The sequence below is a fragment of the Manis javanica genome, chromosome 16, assembly GCF_040802235.1.
Source record: "Manis javanica isolate MJ-LG chromosome 16, MJ_LKY, whole genome shotgun sequence".
NCBI classification, from domain to species: domain Eukaryota; kingdom Metazoa; phylum Chordata; class Mammalia; order Pholidota; family Manidae; genus Manis; species Manis javanica.
The window spans coordinates 34,462,430-34,482,202 of NC_133171.1; the positions used below are offsets into that span (position 1 = coordinate 34,462,430).

The 19,773-nt window shown below is 39.1% G+C and overlaps 1 protein-coding gene across 22 annotated transcripts in view; it reads left to right on the forward strand.

Annotated features, from left to right (window-relative positions):
- DST (dystonin) overlaps nucleotides 1-19,773 on the forward strand; it is a 397,695-nt gene that overhangs the window by 83,690 nt on the left and 294,232 nt on the right. For 5 of the 22 annotated variants that reach the window (XM_073224748.1, XM_073224750.1, XM_036998385.2 and 2 more), the window contains exon 1: nucleotides 1,862-2,103. The exons of the other annotated variants lie outside the window; for them this stretch is intronic. In XM_073224748.1, the coding sequence (XP_073080849.1) occupies nucleotides 2,013-2,103 (91 nt within the window). In that variant the 5' untranslated portion in view covers nucleotides 1,862-2,012. Of the gene's footprint in view, nucleotides 1-1,861; nucleotides 2,104-19,773 lie in introns of those variants that run through there. 22 annotated transcript variants of the gene reach the window in all.

Below are 19,773 nucleotides of genomic sequence, written 5' to 3' on the forward strand. Positions count from 1 at the left end.
GAGATCTGTCTGTATATGTAGGGTCTGTAGATGGAATGACCCTTAGGGATCTAATTGGTAACCCTTTCATTTCAAAAAGGTGCTCCATATGATGTGTGTTTGTTACTTCATGAACTAATGTGTTACCAACTAAATGCACACCAATTTGCAAGAACGATTCTGGAGATCCTAAGGGCTTTGCAGGACATGGGATCAAAGTCGGATCGTAGGACAGTGGTAAGGATGGAAAAGAGATGTGGTCTTGCTTTGTTTGTAGTAACAAAAGTAGGCCAATTGCTCAGAAGTAAAGCTTCCCAATTCTAATGCAATTAAGTTTTTTTTTAAAGAGTGTACAGTTTTTCAAGAGTAGTCATCCCCATCTGAGAGTTAATGGAAAATAGTCTAGATTCACAACATCAAAAAAAAAAAATCATCAAGGACAAAAAGGTCAGCACATACAGAAGGAAGAAATAGGGAAGATGCGGGCAAGAGGTGAAGTTGTTATTAGATAGTCAACAATGAGCTGGTTTATCTAATAATAATAGCTAACTCTCAGGAAGCTATTTGATACCAGCTTTATGAGGTAGGCACTATCATTGTCCCCATTTGACTGAAGAGGGGCTCGGAGAGGGTAACTTGGCCAGTCGGGCAGAAGGTGCAGGGCTTGCGTCCAAGGCAGCCCTCCATTTACGTGCCCCTGGGTAACACTCCCGTGGATCCTTAAATTCACCACTTTAGTATATGACACACCAAAGTTAAGGGAATAGCCCCCATTTTACTAAAATTCAGTGGCCACCAGTACTGTGTGGACGGCATCCTGGGTGGAGAGGAGGAGGGCGGTGACGGAGGGAGCCGGGGACGTGGTGGGGCGCCCGGTCGGCGGCCGCCTGGAGGAGCGCGCGGCAGCGGCGCGGCCGGCGCTGGGGGCGGAAGGGAGGGGCCGCGGGCCGGGTCTCCGGCCGCCGCTGGGGGGCGGGCGCGGGCGCAGGCGCGCCCAGGCTGACAGGCCCAGACGCGCGGGGCCACCTGCACTGGCCCCGCCGCCCCGCCCCGCCCCCGAGGGGAGCCCTGGGCGGGGGACCCCGGGCCCTCCGCGCGGCCGCAGAGTGGCCTGCGTTCTGTGCCCTAAGCTGGGCTGGAAACAGCGTATTCCCCCCACTCTCGTCCCCGCCACCTCTTCCCCCGGGAGAGTCGCCGGCCCCTCAGCGAGGGCCGGGCACGTCGGTGACCCGATCCGCGGCTTTGTTCCCCAGGCACCTGTTGTTGGGTCCCAAATAGAAACCGGGCCCTGGGGGATCCGGGCCGGCCGCCCCGTGTCCGGGGGTGGGCGTTCCCGGCCTAGCGCTGAGCGCGGTGGGCGGGCCGGGGAGGGGGCCGCGGGCGCCCGGGCTCCGGGGGAGGAGGGGCCGGGCGGCGCCGGGTCGGAACCGAGCCAGCCGGGGCGCTGGCCGCCGCGCGCCCCCTCCCTCCCGCCCTCCGCCCGCCCTCTCCGGGACGCGGGCGAGTGTCTGCGGCGCGGCGGCCAGGAAATGCCGCAGATGCGCCGCGCAGCATCCCGGGCGGAGGCAGCGCGCCGGCCCTCCCGCCCCGCCGCCGCCGCCGCCGCCGCCGCCGCCTCGGTCCGGCCCGGAGCAGGCGCCCCGTGCGGGGCCAGGCTGCCGGCCGCGTTGCCCGCTGAGGGTCCCGGCGCCGGCCGTCCCCCGCCCGTCCCCGCCGCGCTCCCGGCCCCGGCGCGCGGCGTGGCGCTGCTGGCCGCCGCCCCCGGGCTCGCCGAGATCTGCTGCTGCTGAAACCCGAGAGGGACTCGGCTCCCGGGCGCGGGGCGGCCCAGCGGCCAGCCCGGGGGCCTGGGCGTGCCCTCCGCTGGCGGCGGCCCCCCTGGCCCTGCGGCCCCGGCCTCCGCGCTGTCCCCCGCCTGCCGCTGCTTCTGCTTTCCCGGCTCCCGAGGCTGCGGCTTGCTGACTGCGATACTCTCCCGGGGTTACGAGGGGGCGAGCGGAATCGGCCAGTCATCGCGCAGGCAAACTCCGGGCATGGCGGGGTACCTCTCCCCGGCCGCCTACCTGTACGTGGAGGAGCAGGAGTACCTCCAGGTCTACGAGGGTGTCCTGGAGAGGTACAAAGGTATGTGGTCCCCGCGCTCGGGCTGCGGGGCTTGGCCCCGACCAGCAGGGTAACCGTTACCTTTGCCTCACCAGAGCCATCACCGTGGGCACAAGTGAACAGGTGTCTGGACCGTCTTGGGAGAGGACCGGGTCTCCCTGGACGGGATTCAGTGCCCTCAGCGGAGGGAAGGTGGTGGGGTGGGCGGCCGTCCGGAGACGCCCTTGGATAGGCAGTAGAATGGGGGGAAGGGGCTTGGTTTTCAAGAAGCACAGTGCGTTTTCTCTCCCTTGTAAAAGCTCTTAAGCACTACGCATAATCATAATTCTTCCTAGGTGGGTGGATACCGATTAATTCTCCATGGGATTACTGAAGCACTGCTGCTCCTACTCGGCATTTGGGTATTGGATATTGGTTAAAACCCTATAAAAAAGGCTCTTGGGTTCTTAAATAAAGGAACTGTGTCACCACTGAGACATAACCAAATCATTTTTCTTAAAATGATCTTATTTGATAAAAGTTTATGGTTTGTGACTATATACCTATTCATATGTATCATAAATAATATTTCATAGTGCGATGGATGAAAGACTTTAGTCAGTGAGCCTGTTATAAATTTAAATGTAACGATATATTTTGAGATGTTTACCCTTTATGGTTCAGAAATTCTATACCGACTTGATATTGGTGTGTTAGTATTACGTTTATTTTGACTTTATAGTTAAATATAATGTTGACAAAATGCCCCTTCTCATCTTAAAGAATCTTTTTGTCTCTGAAAATTATTCCGGTGTGTACAGGTGGTCTTACTGTGGCTTCTGAAACATTCCACACCCAAGGGTGGTGCACCGAGCCTTAAGATATTAATAATGAATAGTAGCCCATTTCATAGGTTGGATTCAAATGGTTTTGCATTTTTTGAATATTGCTTTGGGTTTAAGAAAGTCAATTTTTGTAAAGTGAATGGGGATTGCATGGTTAAAAATGCACATATTGATAGTTTTCTATTAGTAGAAAATAGAAATAAAAAATCCTAAACTCAGTAAATTCCAAATCTCCCCAAGCTCAAAATCCACCCACCCACAAATATGTTTTATCTCTTTCAAGAACATGTTTTATTACTGACATTCTTTTAATCCATGTAGAATTTTGTCAACAGCACAGAATTCCTTTGTGCCAAGACTATTGTGTGTAATACAGCCACTGAGCAAGTGCAATGATATTTTAGGCTAGAGCGCATTTGTAGCATTTTTGTGTGTGTGCATGCGTGTGTAATACAGTCATGTTTATGTCTATTTTTCAATTTAAAATAAGGTTCTCAATTGTGTCCATAACTCTAAAAATTAGAAATATTGCAATACAGTAAACCTTATCGAATATGGACTCCTGTGCTCTTTAAAGTCAGAAAAAAGCCTGAAAGTGCTAAAGTATATATATTTTATAATTATGAAAAAAATCATGCCTGCGTGAATTTTTGCCCCATCAAGTTTTACCTGAGTGGCATGTGAGTGATTTCAGGTGACTTTGAAAACAGAAATAACTGAGGTAGCTGACCTCACTTGTCTGGAGGAAGCAGACATTATTTGAAAGCTTGTTTCTATTTGCCTTTGGAAATAAAAGGACATTTAAAGATCTGAAGGCCACTGCAATTCTCAGTGTAGACTTCATTTTAATTATAACCGAATGGTTAAGTATGGCACTTAAGTATACACTTTCTCAGACAAATTTGAACCGAGAAACTGAGGGTTGTTTCCTTCAATTCCGTTGTGTTTCTCAGACGGTCATGAGTTTGTGCCTGGCTTTACAGATGCTGAATGTTTCATTTGGACTTGGAAAGAAAAGGTAGAGTATTGGCCAGTGTATCATATGAAAAGCTGGAGACCTGGAAAACTCATTGTTTCCCGATGTGTTTTGAAGCCAGTTATGATTTCCCATCAGTATCCAATACGATGACTTCACTACAGGGCTTATTATCCTGACGGATTGCTATGGGGGCTGATCTAATCAGAAAAGAATTGTAGGCTTTGGAATAGGGAGTGTCAGTTCAATAAACTTTCAAAGTACAGTTGCTCTTTTTCTGAAATCATGCATTCCCATTTTGAACTTGAGAGGTTCTTTTGATTTTTATGTCTGACAGTGTTCCTTGGTTACAGAATGAGTTTGCGTTCGGCTGGAGTATTATCAGGTTGCCAAGTTATCATACGCCCCAGCTGTTGAATAGTGTAAGTGTAGAGTCAGCTGGAGCACCTTCAAAATCTGTTGTCAGAATTGTAGATTTATAATCATCCAAAACATTGGCAATTATGAGTATTATATTTAGGAGTTGAGAGTTTTGTTAGGCATACATAGTCTTCAGATGGCCTTGGAGGGACGTCAAACCTAGCTCTCTGTAGAAAAATAAGAAGAGTGGCAAGTGAGTGAGTCCTGATTACTTACGGTGTCTATTCTTGTGACTCGCTTTGGTCCTTAACTTCTGAGTGAACAGAAGTAGGCAACTGTTTGCTGAATTAGAATAACACAGAAAGAGCTATTTGCTACAGAGAAGGGTGTGGGGGTTCTGATTCATATTCTAGTCCTCTGATAAAATATATTCATAGCTGAATATTCAGGGCATCTGATTGATGAAAATCACATTGTTCTGCTGGTATCACGGGGTGAATAAAGGCACTTATTTCCAACTAAAACATATTTCCTTATTATTGTTCATGCTAAAAATTGTGACATGTCAGTGGCTTTCTTTTGCAGCTATAGTTAAATAGCCAGTATATTTGTCATGTAGTACAAAACATTTTAGTAGCTTAGCATAAAAGAGAATCATCCCTTTTGCCTGTCAGTATAAGGAAACTAAACTATATACTGGTATTAAATTTCATATTATATATTATGTTATTAATTTAATTAGCTGTCACTTTAATCTGTGAAATTCTGCTCTTTGAGCCTGCCATTGGAAGATTTTATTTTCTCCACACATTGTTACTTTTTAGATTATAATGGTAAGTATGAAATTAGTTCATGAATGTGAACCCAATAAATCTTATTCTATATATTTAATTTTTTCCTGCCTGGGTCAAAGTTATACATTTTGAGATACATGGAAATATTCTATATGTTTTAGACTTAGATAGAAGATAAATTATTTTTGTCCAACAAAATGGGTGTTTTTCCATTGACCTGGACATTAATTTATCTCCATACAACTGTCAAAATTATTTTGTTACCATTCTCTGTGAGAGCTGAATGGCAGATTTGTTGCTTGTTTGTAACATCACTGAAAAATCCTCTTTGGTTATTCGGAAAAAAAGGCAAAATTCTCTGTTTTTCATGGAAACGTTGAGTAATTGCATTAGTTCCTTCTCTTTTTTGGGATTATATACTATGGCTTAAGTGCATGGGGACAAAAGGAACTGAGAACCAGTTCAACTGTAGTTTTCATTTTCAGTTCAGTTTTATGGTCTACACAGTTGCACGATGGGTAAAAATCCTGTCTTTTTACTGTGTAAACCAACTCTGGTGCCAGTGGAACTGGAATGCAAAGGTTTTCAGGAATTTACCCCACTTCTTACGGTGTAGCCTTTGATGATCTTGCTCAGTGGTTTTCAGTTGGCGTCCAGGAATCTGCAAAATACTGATTTCAAATTTTATTTGCTGATGATCTGCTCATGGCTTAAGAGTTGTGTAGTTAGTGGACTTTAACTGTGCTGCATCATGATAGTGTTATGTTGTAGCTGGTTATGATAGTATTTGGGCATTTTATAAAATAAAATGGGCTTAATCTGGAATGAGTGTTAGTTAAAAAAAGGCAGGCCAGAGCTGTAGGATACCTCTGTTTGCCAATATGATCCAGACTTTGATATTTCTGCTTAGCCTCTTGTAGTGTATCATGTGTCCCATCTGTCATCACAAGATGGCTGCTCCTCTTCCAGCCCTTGTGTCTCAGTCCATATAGGAAGAAGGGGAAGTGCAAGGGCAAAGGGCAAAAGATGCATGCTAATTGAGTCAGTCTCCTTTTAAAGAGCTTTATTGGAAGCCCACTCAGTAACTTTGACTTGTATCTCAGTGGCCAGAACTGTTAAAGTCGCCACTGCTATCTGCAAGGCAGACTACGAAAGTACAGATTTTTAAGGTGGCCCCGTTTAGTGCCCTGACCCAAAACTGAAATTGAAATTCTGTTGGTAAAGAATAAGGAGAGAATAAATGGATACTGGGTTTGCAACCAGCAGAGTCTGGCACATAGAGGGTAAAATGCCTGTCTTGAAATTGGAAACTTAAAGTTTGGACACACGTTAACAGCTATAACACAATCTATTTGACTTTGCTAAGGTTTGAGAGAATATCTGAGAGGTCCCTTGATGTCTCTGAGGATTTTCAAAATGACACAGTTATAACTTGGATTTGAAAGGTAATTTCTACCAAATAATTAGGATTCGAATTGTCCAAAGGACTTGCTCATTGCCTTATACCCTAAGAATGTAAGCAGTTATTAGGTATTATTGGCGAGCATAATTTTGAACCCAAAATACACTGGTGCACCTTGGTTTCTTTTGTTCTGACTTATCCTTATAGATTTATATCATATTTAGTTAGTTAGGCACTTTTAAAAAAACTTTATGTTTTTTAAAACTTTCAACAATTTGGAGATGCTTATTTGCTGACTCAATGATAATTTTGGGTAGTAAATACATAATAAATAAATGACGTGTATGGAGAGGTGATGAGAACAATTTATTGTCTTACGGTTATTCTGTAGCCAGGCAAAGAATCATTTGTGTTTCTGCCTTGGGTTGTGTGTGCCTGGCTCTGTGAGGAGCTGGATCATTTGACCAAAGTATCTTCAGGAAATTGGAGATTGTAAAAACCTCTGTAGCTTTAGGGTGATGAAAAGACGGAGTATTAAACTGTCACGTGTTCCTTTGTGTACATCCGAGTACAAAAATGTATAGAATTATCTGACCTTATAAGCCTGATGAATGAATTGAGTGAGAAGATTTGTACTTTAGAATGTTTAGTATTTCATGTTAATTAAAAAGAAACAGGTTCAGTTACATGGGACACTCTCTCTACAGTGGCTTTTGAAGGAAGTCTTCTGTGTCCATTTCTCAGCTTTTAGTGATTTAGGGATCACATTCTACCAACTTCCAAAGAGGAATTTCAAGCAGATAACTTAAAAAAAAAATTAAATAAAATTTTGATTAAATCAGAAAGAACTTTTTCTTTAAAAATTGACGTATAGTTGATACACAATATTATATTGGTTTCAAGTGTACAACATAGTTATTTGACAGTTGTCTATGTTATTAAACGCTCACCCAAGTAAGTATAGTTACTGTCAACATAGAATGATATTACAGTATTATTGACCATATTCCTTATGCTGTACTTTCATCCTCATGATTATATTACAAGTGAGATTTTGTACCTCTTTATTCCTTTCACCTCTTTCACCCTCCATCCCCAAACCCGTCCCCCCTGGTAACCACAAGTCTCTGTGTCTGTGAGTCTGGCTCTGTTTGTTCATTTGTTTTGTTTTGTTTTAGATCCCACATGTAAGTGAAATCATATGGTATTTGTCTTTCTCTGTCAGATGGATAACTCTCTGCTGAAGTAAATCATTATTTCTGTAAGTGATCAAATAAGTCTTTTATAGTCTTTTAATTTTTTAAAAGTTTTGGTTTATTCTTTTAAGCAATATTACTTGCTGTTGTTTTCTACACTACTTTAGTCTTTCTCAGAAGAGGAAGCAAATAATTCTGCTTGTGGTGGGTGTTGGATAAAGTTTGGTGCTTAGGGTCAAATGGGGTTTTACCCTATGAGAAGGTGAAGGTTCTAGGGAGACAACTGCAAAAGGAACGACTAGCGTGACCTCTCCACCTCACTAGTACAACCGCAGAATCCAGTTTGGACATTTGGCTAAAGGGCAGAGTAGTTTTTAGGGAAGGGATTGGACAGGGGATATAGGAAGATGGAAATGGGTGAATATGGAGGGTTATATTGAACCAGATTGAAATGTGCCTTGAATGACATACCCAGGACCAAGTTTCGGCTTTATTCAGTTGTAGTCAGGGAGGGTAACCCTGATGACCCTCATCAGGATGCTACCAGTGAGAGAGATTGTGGAGACAGTGAGTGGAGGATTGAGTGGAAAGGAGGATACAGGGACTAGGGAGACAGTAATAGGAGGTGCCTGTAAAATTACGGTGCTTGGAATGAAAAGCTGATTATTCAAGAGAATTTCAGAAATTGATGGGATTCTCTATGTCGGGCTTCTATGTTGATTCTCTATGTCGATTCTCTATGTCGATTCTCTATGTCGGGCTGCAAGGGGTGCAATGACTTCCATTGTTGAAGTTCTATTTGAAGAAGCTTGGAATGTTGTTTTTTTGATTTGTAAGAAATAAATGTAAAATGTGTCCGTTAAGAAATATATTTTTAAAACAAATGTTTAATATTAATCATTATTATACCTTCTTTTGGTAGTGAAATGAAGTGAATGCTGCTTAGTTTGACCTTGGAAATACAGCAAGTATTGTGATCCAGAAAACTAGAATGTTCTGTTTAATGTAGGGTTCTTTCATACCTTATAGTCTTGTTGGGAATCCTCTGAACAAAACTGTAGCATCTTAGTGCAGTGAATTTGTTTTCTATAAGCAAATAAAATGAGTGGTTTCAGATCCTTTTGAGAAGTAACTAAATAATTAAAAAGCAAATCTTTCAATATATCTCAACTTTCAAAAAATTTGGTTTTATTTCAAAAAGCCTCTGAATAGTTTTTTCCTATATAAGCTTTAGTAGATTTGTAGAGTCCATTTTGTTTGGTGTATAAGTTCAATGGTTGGATGACCACTTAGTCCAAGTTCTAAGCCATTATGTGTTAAGCCTTTAATTTTTAATTTATATAGTGAAAAGAACATCTACCATTTATACACATAGCTACTTATATGCCAGGCACAGTGCTGGGTATTACAAATGAATATATTATTTATAATTGCTAATTCTTATAACTCTTTATTTTGTCTACAACAAATGCCATTTTGGCCAGTATGGAAATTGAAGTTTAGAGAAGTACAGAAGTAAATAAGTGGTGGCCAAGGCATTTGAACATAAAATGCATGTTTGAAGTAACATTTTGAGTTTCATTATATTGACTGGTAAATATTACGGAAATAGTTTGAATGAGATTTTTTTATTAGGATTTTTTTTACTAGTATTATGATTTGGATTAATACTAGAACTTTATGAGATGTATTAAAATAGATGCATGAAATAAAAATTAGTAGTTTAAAAATTCATAGGAATTTATTTCAGTTCAAGTATTAAATAGACTTTGGAGCTTGACCTGCTGTATCTTAGCTGGATTTATAAATTCTAATGATTAGTATCCATGAAAGGAAAATAAGATTTTAATAATATGAGCGTTTCCAGGATGTTTGGGTTCAGGAGATTTTGAAAATAATTAAATTTTGTAAATGTCACCAGTGAATTTGACTGCTTTGATACATGCCTGAAATGTTTCCTGGAAAGAATTGTCAAAGGGAGTTAACAACGTCCTGATTTTTCTCTAGTGGGTGAAAATATTTCCCTGTGAATCCTGGTATTAAAGACATTATACAAAGATACTATTGTCACAGTGGATTTAAATGCCCCCATATTCAGTGCTATAGTTTTCCATGCCGGCCATGCTAGTGTGACAATTTGTATTTGTGATTTTTGGCATGAAATACTACTACTCACTGGCTTATTTTATCCCACTTTTATTAACCTAGTGAGGTAGACACACCAGGGCTCCCACACTAGGTTAATAAAGTGGGATAAAAAAGGGCATATGAAGTATTTTGAGCAGGAGGGTTTTCACAGACTGTCAGCGAATGAAGTAGACCCAAGAAATCAAGTCCTCTGTCTCTTCTTGGGCCATTAGACTTTTTTTTTTTAAGTTAGTAGAGCAGTTTTAGGTTTACAGAAAAATTGGGCAGAAAGTACAGAGTTCCCATATGCTTCATCCTCTGCCCTCCACAGTTTCCCCTTTTGATGTCTTGCATTCGTGTGACACATTTGTTATAATTGATGACCCAGTATTGATATTATCATTAACTAAGAACTATAGTTTACAGTAGGATTCACTGTGTTGTACAGTTCTGTGGGATTTGACAAATGCGTATCATGTGTCTACCATTATGTCATCGTACCGTGTAGTTTCACTGCCTCCAAAATCCACTGTGTTCTACCCATTCATCCTCCCAACCCCCAGACCTCTGGTAACCAATGATCTATTCATTGTCTCCATAGTTTTGCCTTTTCTAGAATATCATATACTTGGAATCATGAAGTACGTACCCTTCTCAGACTGGCTTCTTTAACTTAGTAATAGGCATTTAAGCTTCCTCCATGTCTCTTCATGGCTTGATAGCGCATTTCTTTTTTTTTTTGAAAGGGCATTTCTCATATTTATTGATCAAATGGTTGTTAACAACAATAAAATTCTGTATAGGGGACTCAATGCATAATCATTAATCAACCCCAAGCCTAATTCTCAACAGTCTCCAATCTTCTGAAGCATAACGAACAAGTTCTTACATGGAGAACAAATTCTTACATAGTGAATAAGTTCTTACATGGTGAACAGTGCAAGGGCAGTCATCACAGAAATTTTCGGTTTTGATCACACATTATGAACTATAAACAATCAGGTCAAATATGAATATTTGTTTGATTTTTATACTTGATTTATATGTGAATCCCACATTTCTCCCCTGTTATTATTATAACAATAATTATTATTTTTAATAAAATGCTGAAGTGGTAGGTAGATGCAAGATAAAGGTAGAAAACATAGTTTAGTGCTGTAAGAGGGCAAATGTAGATGATCAGGTGTGTGCCTATAGACTAAGTATTAATCCAAGCTAGACAAGGGCAACAAAACATCCATGGATGTAGCAGATTTCTCTCAAAACAGGGGGGGTGAGGTTCTAAGCCTCACCTCTGTTGATCCCCAATTTCTCACCTGATGGCCCCCCTGCGACTGTGCCTGTCTTAGGTTGTTCCTCCCTTGAGGAATCTTACCCGTCTCTGGCTAACTAGTCATCTTCCGGGACCATACAGGGAAATGTAAAGTTGGTAAGTGAGAGAGAAGCAATATTGTTTGAAAAGTATAGCTTTTTTACTTCTTTGCAGATTTAGGCCCTGTGGCTTTTATGCCCAGCATTTGTCTTGAGATATCTTTACCACTTGGAAGAATTATGATACTCGGTAATTTCGATATGAGGCATGAATTCTACTTAAGGGTTGTAATTAGGAAGGAAGAAGAAAAGCTATAGAAGTAGCAGATGGAAGAAAACATGGGAAGATTGATTATTTCTTTTGACATATCTTCTTGTAGTGTAACATAAGCATGTATAGGTTTTAAACTACTAATTAAATTGCGCACACACATTAACATAATAGGAATACAGCTACATAACTAAAGCAGACCTACAATTACCAGCCATCTCCAGTGAAACCAAGAAAACCAGTTAGGCACCCTAGGCATTTGTGAAAACTTACCAATGATATGATGGATATTGTTTAACTGAATTTGAATAGTTTGAGAAAAATCAGACAAATTAAAACAACACATTCCTGGGAACCGTTCACATCCCATATGTTCTTTTAACAGTATATAGTCTGTAGTCACAAGATTTTGGAGCACTGCAACTTGCACTTCTCCTAATTCTTGGTTGAGTTCTGACAGTATAGATCCAGTCAGATTTGTTGTTTTACTGTATGCACAGGCCAGTTTAGATATCTCCTTCTTCATTCCAATGGCAAGTCCAGGAACCAGTGGGATGGATGCAGCTATAACTGCAACAGCGCCAGGATCTTTGTTGAAGTTTTTTGATGATCATCTTCTGGAATGACTCTTCCAGAGAATGTTGATGTTGGAAGTTCTTCTTCATATTGTATCTTAATTCATTTTCTGGGTAGCAAAATTAGGCTTTGATCCTCTGTATAAACACAAACAAACCCTTTGCCCACACTTTGATATGCCCTTTATATCATTGTGAAGAACTTATTGGAGATCACAGAGGAATTGCTTTTTTTTTTTTTAAGATAGCTCATTTCTTTTTATTGCTGAATAATATTCTATTGTCTGGATGTACCGCAGTTTGTTTATCCACTCACCTATTGAAAGATGTCTTGGTTGCTTTCCATTTTTGTCAAATGTAAACAAAGCTGCTGTAAACACTTGTGTGCAAGTTTTTATGTGGACATGTTTTCATTTCATTTGGGCAAATACCTAGGAGTATGACTGCTGGATCACATGGTAAGGCTGTGTTTGCCTTGTAATAAACCGTGAAACTTTCTCCCAAAGTGGCTGTCCTATTTTTCATTTCCACCAGCAATGAGAGTTCCTGTTCCACATCAGTAGCATTTGCTGTTGCCAGTGTTTTGGATTTTAGCCATTCTGATTGATACTAGAACTTTCTGAGATGTGTGTAGTCCTATTGCATTGTTTTAATCTGCAGTTCCCTGAAGACAAATGAAACTTCTTTTCATATGTGTATTTGCCATCTGTGTATCTTGGTGAATTGGATTGTTTTCTTACTGTTGAGTTTCAAGAGTTCTTTGTATGTTTTAGATAACAATCCTTATTCAGTCCACATTTTGCAGTTGGTTAGTGCCCTTTTTCTACTGTCACTTCCTTTTGACACTTTTAAGACATTATATGTTATAGATATTATTTAAATTAAAAGGCCCTTATTATTTCCTTTCATATGGACATATTGTTCTTAAGTACTATTTTGTTTGTAGGCACATACATTGTATATCGTACTTACATCACAGAATTGCATATGATGACTCAGAGTTCAGCAGTTCTACAGTTTGCTTTAATAGGTCCACATATGCTGTTGGTGCAATTCAGGTGTCCAGTGGGTTGTCAGCTATGATGCTTTATAACACTTGAGTCTAAAATTAGTTGAACTGTTCTATTTTAAGGATAGACTAAAATTAATAGACTATGTCCTGCAAAACATGTGAAAGTTAAACTCTCAGGATATTGAATTACTTCTTTAAAAAGGTAATTAGAAGTAGGGTAGAAAGTAGTTTGTCTTCAGTTTTTAGAAAGTGTTTGTTACTGTGCTTTGATTATAGTCTGGGTATACTATTGAATGTATATAACATTAAAAACACAAAGTTTTACTGTCACCCCTTAGAGATGAGACAGTATGTGATTATGTTTGAGTTTTCAAACCATATGAGCTAAGAGGTAGAGTAAGATTACCTGATTTTTCTTTTAGCATATTTTAGAAGAGTCATGGTCCATGAATATTTAGGAATGCTGGAACACCATTAACTGCCTTTGCTAGGAAAAAAAGTGAATAATTAAAGGCATATTTGCCTGTTCATTTTGGAATCTTTATGATAACTTTATCTACATAACAAACTAGAAAATATTGAAATTACTTAGATAAAAAACTGAGTGATTCAAAGTCAGTTTGATTTGCATATAGTATGAATTTTATAATCTCTTTAAGTGAAAGCTTATGGTTATGAAGGCATTTGTAGTTTAATTTGCATGTGCCTGTCAAGCAATCTCAGAAGCTTTAACAATTTAGTCGCTATAGATAATTGGTAATTTTTATACTTTTTTCTTTGAAAAATTTTGGAGGATGTAAAGAAAAATTGAAGAATTCTAAGTGACAGAAAGCAAAAGGCAAAGATACTTTAATTTTCTTGTGGAAAACAGAGCTGTGTTTAATCTCCATCCTTTTCCATTTAGAAAATTATATAGAAATTTAAATTTGTCCTTAAGTAAAATTAAAAGGAAAAGATAAACAGAATGAAGTCCTTTTGTTACTACTAGCATTTCCTTGAAATCATTCAGGTAACATTGTGTCCGACCTGATATTTCTGATGTTTCTTATCAGAAATTGGTTGATTACATACTTCATGTGAACAAACTACCATATACTCTCTTCCATCACATTTGCCCTCAATGTTCCCCTAGAAAAACAGGGCAGAGATGAAGTTCTTGGGGTCAGGGGAAACTGAATGTTACTAAATTGGAACATATGGTTTAATTCTAAAAATTTATTGATCATATACTTAAAAATTGTGCCAAGGAGCTAGGGCCTACTGAAGGGAGAGGAACACAGGGGGTTACACGATTGTAGCCTCCCAAAGAACACAGTTTGGTAAGCAAAGTGGACCAGCTCCACTCATTATGAGACAGTGCTACAAAACAGGAGTGATCTGAGCATCTAAGAGTTTATAAGCAGGGTTGTCCTTTGAAAGAAAGCAGAATTTAAAAAGGGAAAAAAAGCTTTGCATTGCTTGAACGGGGTGGTGGTGTTGGCAGGTGGTTTTCTCCATATTACTATTTCATCTGGACAATTTGACCTTGCATTTTACTCTTTTTGCATTGTAGTTAATGTATTATAATGATTTAATCAATACTCTAAACCAGACATTAAGTTGAAAATTTTACTCTCCATTTTAAGTAACTCTGCTAATGCCATAATATATTATCAGATCTGAGGATTTAGTAGTGAGGAATAACTTGAAGGTGTGGCTCAGCAAATAGAAAGATTGAATGAGACACTCAGCCTGATATAGGAAAGTCTGAATTAGATGGATGATAATAATTTTAACACCTTATATATTTATCATATTTTTGCATATGTGATAATGTATATAACAGCTCTCTGAGACAAGTAATGTAAGAGCCAGTGCTCTTATTTTATAGCCAAGGAAACCAGGCTTTCACGATTGCATAGATTAGTGGCTGAGTGGGGACTAGAATCGTGGTCTTCTGATCTGCCAGTCTGGAGAACACTCTCTTATAGATAAATGTGCCACATCTTTATATGCATTCAAAGTTATTAATAGTATAGATTATAAGTTATGTATGTGAATAGTCTCAGTTCAGGTAAATCATCATTGAATATCTTCTATAATTATTGCTAGAGATCTATACATAGGAAGGAGAGAAGTATGGTATGCTTTTTGTTTAATGTGGTTTGGGGCTACCAGTAATCTACAAACTATTAAAATTGAAATTGAAGTATAGTGATATACAATATTGTATTGGTTTCAGGTGTACAGCATATTCAACAATTATATACATTATGAAATACTCACCTGATAAGTGTATTCACCATCTATCACCATACAAACATGTTACAGTATTATTGGCTGTATTCCCTATGCTGTGCTTTTCATCCCCATGACCTATTTATTTTGTAATTGGAAGTCTGTACCTCTTTATCCCCTTTGCCTATTTTACCTATCCCCCTGCCCATATGATCCGTAAACTTTTTGTTTAATATGGTTTGGGATATCCATAATCCATAAACTTCAGTGAAAAATTCTATTGCTGGCTGTGGAGGAGTTAGTTACTTGAGGGAAAATCTCTGTTATCTTTTATTTCCATTGTTAATTGAAGTAGCTTTTAAAATGACAGTGTTTACATTTAGACAGGAAAATTATCCCATTGACTAAAGATACAATTTCCCTATTACTCAATGGAAAAGGAACTGTGTAAGTGCTTGGGGAATGTGAAAAGAAAAATCTGACACAAACTCATAATACTGTGGGAAAATAAATACACAAAATATGAATAAAAATAATCTTCAGTTCTATCCAAATATACTAATGTTTTGACATATTTCCATCTCCTTTTCCTTTTCTCTTTTCTCCTTATATAGAACCTTTAAAGATCTGGACCATTGTATATAAAGTTCTGTATCTTGCTATTCACTTAATATATCATGGCATTTTCAAATGCCATTAAATATTATTTCAAGCATTTTTTTTATGACTGATGCGTGTATTCCATTATGTAGTGCTAACAACGATGAAACCATGTAAGCAATTTTGTATCCTGGTTAGTTTGGGTTAATATTGGTATCTTTTGATCTAATTACAGACTTCAGAAATACAAGTTTTCAAGATAAGAAAGAAATCATATGAATTATGTAAGCCGCTTAACAATGAATTGCTTATAAGATACTGCCTAATTTGTGATTGAGTAGATTCTTGAGTTACTTATCCGATTTAAATATTCTAAGTACTCTGATTTAGAAATTCAACAATAAAGGAAGCAATGACTAATAATCAGGAGATCTGGTTTCCATTCCTGCCTCTTATGCTAACTAATCTTAGCTAGTTGTGGATGGGTTTATCAATAAAATGAATGATTACCAATGTTCCTAGTCATCCTTTAATGTTTGTGTTAATGAATTCATTCATTCAGGAAGCATTTACTGAGTGTTTGTTGTATGCCAACAAGTTAGATCCTTAGGGTGACAGACTTAAGAAAGTTAGTGGACTTTTATGTTTTTTGTTGAGTTGTAAATATTATCACTTTATGCTAATAATGCTTGTCCAGTTATCCTTCACATTGCTTTCTGATTCACTTTCTCCATTTGTTGTTTATGGCATCCACCTGATTTTTTATTTTTGAAATGATCACCATATTTGTGTTTTTAATTTTTTCCAGAACCTATTATTGATTCTTTTTGAAAAACCTTTTAAAATGTCTTCAGGGCTTTTGATAGAGGTTGAAATCATTGATTATATTTGTATTTCATTACTTGCTCTAGTCTTCAAGACTGTGTTATTTATTCATAGTACTGAATTAAGCAGTCCTTTGCAGGGTTAGGTTTATCTGTAACGTTAATTGAAGGAGATCTTTAGAAGAAATTTATATTTTTGAAGGTGTTTTCACTTTCATCTCATACATCGATATGGAAGTTGGTGCCTTTGAGCATGTGCAAATGTCTCTTTTTGGAAGTTTTTAAAATGTGATCCGTCTTATCACTTGGTGTTGATCCTGTGTGTCTCGGTCTATGTTTCTTCTGTGTCTAGTTCAGTAGTCACCATGTGCAATGTCTAAATAACCCTTCTGAGCCTCTTCGATCTCTGGTTAAATGGAAGATTTCTTTTGTGCTTTTAATTCTTCAGTTTAGCAATGAATAGGAACAAACAATTCTTTGTTGGCCATTCTTTGAGCCTGAGGTGGAGCTACAGTTTCAGGATTAAGGATTTTGGTCTTCAGTTTTAAAGTGGCTTCATTCTGGGGGATTAAGCTGTTGAGGTTTGTTTTTCCCTCCCCTTGTTTCCTCCCTTTCCCCTCCCACATTAACAGCACTGTGAGACAGTTGTGCATCTAACCCCAGATACTTCTCTCCTACCTGCCCACCTTTGAGAATTACCATTGCTTGTGATTGATACAGGGAAAAGATAGAAACAACGAGTGTGCAGATTTCCAGTCCTTTCATTTTTTACTTGAGAAAACCAAGGTACAGAGAAGTGGGGTCAGCAAAGGGAAAAATAGGATTTAAACTGAGGTCTTCTGATTTCGAGTTCTCCACATTGCTCAGTCTCCTTTTTTACTCGCTGATAGTTAGAAGGGATGCTTTTATTAGCTGTATCTAAGTCAGTGAAAAAGCCATGACTTACTAGGAAAGTTAGTAAGGAAAAGAATATAAAAGAAATGAGCAGAACAAGTGAAGCATAGAGACCGAAGTCATCATGGCCGTGTTATTTTAGACACGTGATGAGAGCAGTGCTGAGTTTCAGTTGATGCTTATGTGTTTTGGGGACCAGCACTGTGGCAGTGATGATGAATTGCATTCAGTAGGCTCATCAGTGTTCTGGGACTTTAAGAGAGAGACTAGGTTTGATATAAATTTGAATTAAACATGCAATTAAAATACTCTTCCACCTTGAAAGGTTCAATGATAATTCAGTTGCAGGTATTGGATCAGCATGTGGTATCTGTTTGTTACCTAGTTAACTACAACATGCAGGCTCCAGGGGGTCGGCCCCGGGCCACTGGCCACCCCATACTTCACCCTTCCCCGTGGCCTGCACTCTGAAGACCTGCTGGAATCTGGAGCCCTCCCATTTGCAGGGGATCCGGACTGAGGGGAGGAGAGTGCGATGCCATGTGAGCTCAGTACTAATAGACTCAAAGAGTAGGAGTGGCAGTGGAAGGGATGGGAAGTCTAGATTTGTTCATGCCCCAAATGGGCAGATGGTGTGTTTGGGGGTGCTGGGGCTGTGGAGGGGCAGGAAAGAAAAAAAGGAGAGGGAGCTTATTTCTTGCTATTTCCGGCAAGTTGGGAGATAGAGGTCTCTAGGTGAGTGATGGCCTGACCCCCTTTCTCATCACTTGGGTCTGCATATGTTTTACCTCTTCCCACTCTTCCCTGTATTTCCTCTGATTGTCCCAGTCTCCTCAGTTCCCTCTATGACAGCAGCAGGGAAGTGTATGGCTGGGAAGGATGTGATTTGGAAAGTGTGTTTCCAATAGGAACATGCCTGTGTGAGTGTATTTATTCACTATGTTATAGACCCAGTGTTAAGTCAGGAGCCCCTTATATTCTTATCATTATCTTCCAAAAGCATTTAGCAAAACATGCAGTATTAGCAAGAATGTGGGGAGAGAGTCTCTGGCATTGCTTGTGGCGTGATTTGTTTCTATCTTTGAGGAAAGGTTGTGGCTGAAGACGTATGTACTTTTTGACCCACCCAAATTTCAGAATTTTTCTTACAGGCAGATTTCATGATATTTGTTGTGACACTGCTGTTCATAATAGCAAAATACTGACAACAACCTGAATAACTGTTAATAGGGGATAGTTGATAAATTTTGATACTTCCATGACTTGGAATGTTAAGCAACTGATTAAAAAAAATGAGTTAAATCTCTAAATATTGACCTTTAATATTTCCCCAATATATTATTAAGGACAACTAAAAGAGGGCTAATGCATATGGTTATTTTTTAATTAAAAAAAGAAAAATATCTGTATTGAAAACTAAAGAGAGGTATGAAAAATAGAAACCAAACAGATAATAGCGGTTAATTCCAGGCAGTGATATTTTTTCCAATCTCTGTATTGGACATTTAATAGAAAAGTATGTATTACTAATGCAATAATTATAAATACAACCACAAATAAAGTAAAATGTATAAAAGAACAGAATTTCTAGATATTTGCGTGATGAAAGTACTGGTTTTTGAGAGAAGCTTCCTCTATGCTGTTCTGATGGGTATAATTTATAAGCAGCATTGTGGGTATTAAGTGACTTTGACTTAATAGACCATCTGGCACTTTAATAAACAATTTACAGACTTATGGTTTATGTGATCGTTTGTGGCTGAGGTGGATCACTATGACCTCAGCTATCATTTTCAGCACCTGATTTGATCACAGACTTGCAGGCTGTCTTCTTAGGCAAAGTCCAGTAGGTCAAGATACCCCATGGGATGAGGGACTTGAATAGGTCAGAAAGATGTAATGGTCTCTAAGGACGGCTCTCCTTAGCCAGAGCTTTTGTGTGTATTGTTTCTTATTGGACTTCATTTTTCATTCATTTGTTTAATGAATATATATAAAAACTTATTGGATGCCCACCACTTAACACAAAAATGACAAAGATGATGTTGCTTTCCTTTAGGAGATCTCAACCTCTAAGGGAAAACCAGCAAGATGAATTAGGAACAATCAAGATGCTGTACATTCAGTATGAATAAAGTATCCTCTGAGTAACTTTCTTCCACCCTTTACTTAGTGAGGCCTGTACCCCTTAGCTTGTTTCATAGTTTTATTTCTCCAATAAGTAGGAATTACAAAATATAGTACAGCCCTATTATAATACAACTCCTTTTTCTGTGGTTTAGAATATAAAGTAACCCCAGGATTATGA